The sequence below is a fragment of the Nymphaea colorata genome, chromosome 1 (assembly GCF_008831285.2).
Source record: "Nymphaea colorata isolate Beijing-Zhang1983 chromosome 1, ASM883128v2, whole genome shotgun sequence".
NCBI classification, from domain to species: Eukaryota; Viridiplantae; Streptophyta; class Magnoliopsida; order Nymphaeales; family Nymphaeaceae; genus Nymphaea; species Nymphaea colorata.
The window spans coordinates 22,432,172-22,436,053 of NC_045138.2; the positions used below are offsets into that span (position 1 = coordinate 22,432,172).

The 3,882-nt window shown below is 45.1% G+C and overlaps 1 protein-coding gene across 2 annotated transcripts; it reads right to left on the reverse strand.

Annotated features, from left to right (window-relative positions):
* Positions 1 to 863: 863 nt before the first annotated feature.
* Positions 864 to 3,675, reverse strand: LOC116246134 (protein RGF1 INDUCIBLE TRANSCRIPTION FACTOR 1-like). 2 transcript variants are annotated; one of them, XM_031617841.2, is made up of 4 exons: positions 2,824 to 3,675; positions 2,471 to 2,671; positions 2,162 to 2,377; positions 864 to 1,652 (listed from the first exon to the last, which is right to left on the reverse strand). In XM_031617841.2, the coding sequence occupies exons 2-4, from the start codon at positions 2,660 to 2,662 to the stop codon at positions 1,341 to 1,343; spliced, it is 720 nt and encodes a 239-aa protein (XP_031473701.1). In that variant the 5' UTR covers positions 2,663 to 2,671; positions 2,824 to 3,675; the 3' UTR covers positions 864 to 1,340. The 2 variants fall into 2 exon arrangements, with proteins under 2 accessions (XP_031473701.1, XP_031473700.1); XM_031617840.2 differs by having other exon boundaries at positions 2,798 to 3,672.
* Between the last annotated feature and the right edge of the window lie 207 nt (positions 3,676 to 3,882).

Genomic DNA, 3,882 nt, shown 5'->3' on the forward strand with positions numbered 1-3,882 from the left:
CCAAATATATGCATCATCTCCGGCTACTTGGCGGCGCTCCATTGGTCGGCCATGGCTAGAGTGGAAGGATGCCTCCGCCGGCCCCTCTCTACTTTACGATACGTCACGAGACACGCCCATAGAGCCAACAAGGACCCATAAAATCAATTATTTTTCGCCTTCTTTTTAATATAAAAATCGACCACACTTAGGAAAAGCAAACAGAAAAAAAAAATGAAAGAAAAAGAAAGTGGTAGGTCGTTTACAGATTCCTCACGGCTCTCTGCGTCTCCCTTTCACAAGGAGTTGCGTGTTGCCGAAGCCACCATCCGATGTGAATGATCAGAATCGAACGGCTTTTATAAATTTCACATATTTCTTTGGCCACAGAAAAAACTCCACACGAAACGGAGCTTAAAGAACAGGATTTCTGCAGAGAAGACTAACATCGAAGTCACTTTGATCAGGCCTCATAAATTTCGATGGCCTGATTCATACGTGATTCTCTTCGACTATATATACATGTGTGTGTGTGTGTGTGTGTGGAAGCGCAGCAAGCAAAGCGTAGACAGCAGCAGAAGTAGATAAGCCCGAGACGGAGACCATGTGCGGCAGGAAATCTAAACCGGGGATTCAACTTCAACCTGGGAATTGAAGGATACCAATGAAGCTGCTCACATAAATTTTCAGCATAAGGAAACGGTGACACAAGATAAGAGCAAGAAAAGAGAGAAGGATCTGTAGTCTTCCCAAAAGTAGGCCAGCCGCCACTAAGTGAAAGAAGAACAGCATCGTCAGAATATAGAAATAGCACAAGCAATGTGTGTGTATATCTAAGAAACTCACATTAATATAATGATCACTACAGCAAGCGCAACGATGGGTTTATAAGTAAAGGCTATATATTATTGCTCTTAACATTCACAGTAATAAGTACAATCTGTACACTGACCTTACTGCGGGCATGACAGTACGCATCTACACGACTACCAACTTGAATACCATAATTTAAAGAATATTCTTCCTGCCAGAACAATGCAGAAAGAAACATAAGAAAGCTTCAAGATATTATTCACATGGATCTACATATATGTATATATCCTTTCGTCTTTTTTGGGTTTTTTTTTTCTTTGAAGGGGCTGACTTTTGCGCCTTGCCTTGTATTTACAGGACAGAAAAGAGAAAGAGTTATGTTTTCTTCTTCTTACGCCTAGTATATCTTTGATTCTGTTCACACTAATCATCGGTGTTACCCTAGAACTATGCGCTACTATGCAGGGTTGACCTTCAAGATTTTTGGATTTTAATCTTTTTACGTTCCTTCATCGGCATTTTCCCCAGATTTTGCAGAGAGCAGGACATCAAAATGGAGCCCTGTGAGGGATGCCCTTCCTCCTCCCTACTCTGTAGTTGATGATTGGTGGGGTATCAGGGGAGATGGCTCCGGTGAAATTGGCAGCCTCATCGCCGGAACTCGAGTACTTATCCCCGTCCCTGAACATACCCACGGACGGAACCCATCTTTTATCGTCGACGAATCGATTGAACATGGCCGCCCGCTTCATCTTCTTTGGCGTTGACGAGTCCTCTGACTCTGAGCCCCCTGCGCCATCTCTGTTCTGCTTCGGCTTCAGGGCGAATGTGAGCGTCGGATCCCTCCTGATTCCTGCAAGCTGATGATTTCCCACACAGAGAACATCGAATGCTCAAAATACTTTCATCGAAGAAAATTACTTTATGCGATCAAATGCAACACACTTAAACGCAGAAGACAAGAAATGAATCGACTCCACTACTGGTATAGGCTCGAACAGAAGCACCAACATGATGAAGATTGCAGATAATCAACAACGGGAACTCCAATACCAACTCAAGCTCAAAAAGAAAAAAGGAATGACGGAAACCTGAAGATTGGCCCAAAACCGTCATAAATCCCGGAAATACAGGAAACCATTATCAAGAAATTGAAGCTTTTCTGCATTATACAGAAACGGCGGGCCTATCAAAACCCAAAAATGGGCCATCACACAGCAAGGTATACGAAGTTACGAACGGGTATCCATTAGTTCGATTGGAATAAAGAAAAGAATGGCAATTCACATTTCTCAAACATTTTTTATTGGACTGCCAAAAGGATAGGTAGAATGAAGAAAGATAAAAAGAGCATCCTCTGCAGACATACCTTGCAACCGAGGGAGCAGAACCTGTAAGAATCAAGAAGAGACCTGCAACAGATCTCACATGTATTGGTGACGCCTTTCCCAGGCCTAGGCTGCGGCCTCTCGTTCAAGAAGACGATCCTAGCGCTGTTAATCACATACGTCTGCACCGCTGTTATGTCTAGCACCTTCTGAACATCAGATACCCGAATGACATTGTGGTACGAAGATCTCCTTATCTGTTTAAAATTTACCAAGTATTGGTCAGATCATCCCTTGCCACGACACGAATTTGAAAGAAGAAGAAGAAGAGGTGTCAATCAAGACAAGACCTGAACGGTGTGGTGGTCTCTATGATTGGCTAAGCAGTAGGAACATAGAGCATTGCCCATACAATCAAGGCAGTACATATTGCACTCGCTTTTACTGGAATCAGCATGGATTCTGCAAGGGCCAAAGAAGTTCGTCTTTAACATCGGGACGAGCCATGGCGGCCCAAGATCCTCACTCCCCACCCTTATCATCGGACCGACCTATTTCAAACACCCAAACAGAGCTTATAATTACCAACCAAATTTTAGAAAGAACAAAGCAAGTTTCAATCACACAACAATCAAATAAAGCTGCCAAGCAAATTAGAATCACTTTGCATGGCTCACCATCACTTTCTTCTGCTGTTGAGTACCTATTCTCTGCCGATTCTCTATTGCCAGCATTCTATCATGGAGCTCACAATTGCAGAGCGGAAACGAATGAATGGAAGAATGGGCTGTTCATGTACTTCCTCTCTGCCTCCCGATATCTCCTCCTCCGCAGTTGCAGCCTGCTTTTTGATTAAGTACAAAGACGATGGGGGAGACGATAGTTTGCAAAAAAGCAAAAGAAGCCCCTGCTCTTTGGATAAGTTTTAAAAGGAAAGAGTACCCAAAAGGAAGTGAATAATGAAAAGGATTGTCTCCGGGTTTCTATTTCTATCAGGCCGCGCCGCCGCTGCGGGAGGTCGGCTTTTGCAACTCCCCAACTCGAACTCAGCAGCGGAACCCCTTCTCTCGGAAAATACAACCTCCCTTCCCACCTTCCCTCCCCCTCTGATGCCAAATTGAGTGCCTTGAAGAAGAAAGTGCCCTATTGAAACCCTCGAGAATCTATATAATCCAAAGGAGACAAGTCAAACCCTAGCCACGACGGCATTAACCGGTCACCGTCGCCGGCCGGAGGAATTGAGTGTTCTCCACGAGACCTCCCTGCGCCTTTCTTTAGGAGGAGTCACAATGGGCCTGACGGCGTGAGAAAGAGGCGGTCTCTTGTGTTAGAGAAGCAGTCAACCCCTATGACCGGATGAGTTACTTGCTAAACCCTTCATCAAGAATCGAAGAACCAACTTTAGTTGCAGAATCATTTTCAAGGGCTCCGATTAGGAAGAAGAGGCCGAAACTAACCACCATTGGTCGGCACCACATGAGAGGGGAAGGGCCCAGCAGATTTTTTCTTCGTACCTTCTTACTGATAAACTAAACAACTAAGAAAAGTTGATCGAACGCCGTCACAGAGAGAGAGAGAAAGGCGGTTTCGTGTGTCTTCTGCTTCTACATAAAAAGTAGATCGGCGCCGACTCTCCTTCGGCACTGTCGCTGACGTCAGACAAGCGGATCAACGAGAGGAGGTGCTGCTGCCATCGTGTGGCTCAGAGAGTGGGCATGGAAGAGGCCGCCGGACACGTGGCAATCACGAGGCCGCTAGAGAA

Excerpts from the sequence above, each read along its gene's own strand:
- LOC116246134 (XM_031617840.2), bottom strand. The coding sequence starts at position 2,854 with ATGCTGGCAATAGAGAATCGGCAGAGAATAGGTACTCAACAGCAGAAG. Across the intron at positions 2,378-2,470 it reads GAGACCACCACACCGTTCAG|ATAAGGAGATCTTCGTACCA; the intron begins GTCTTGTCTTGA and ends AATTTTAAACAG. Across the intron at positions 1,653-2,161 it reads TCTGCTCCCTCGGTTGCAAG|CTTGCAGGAATCAGGAGGGA; the intron begins GTATGTCTGCAG and ends GGAAATCATCAG.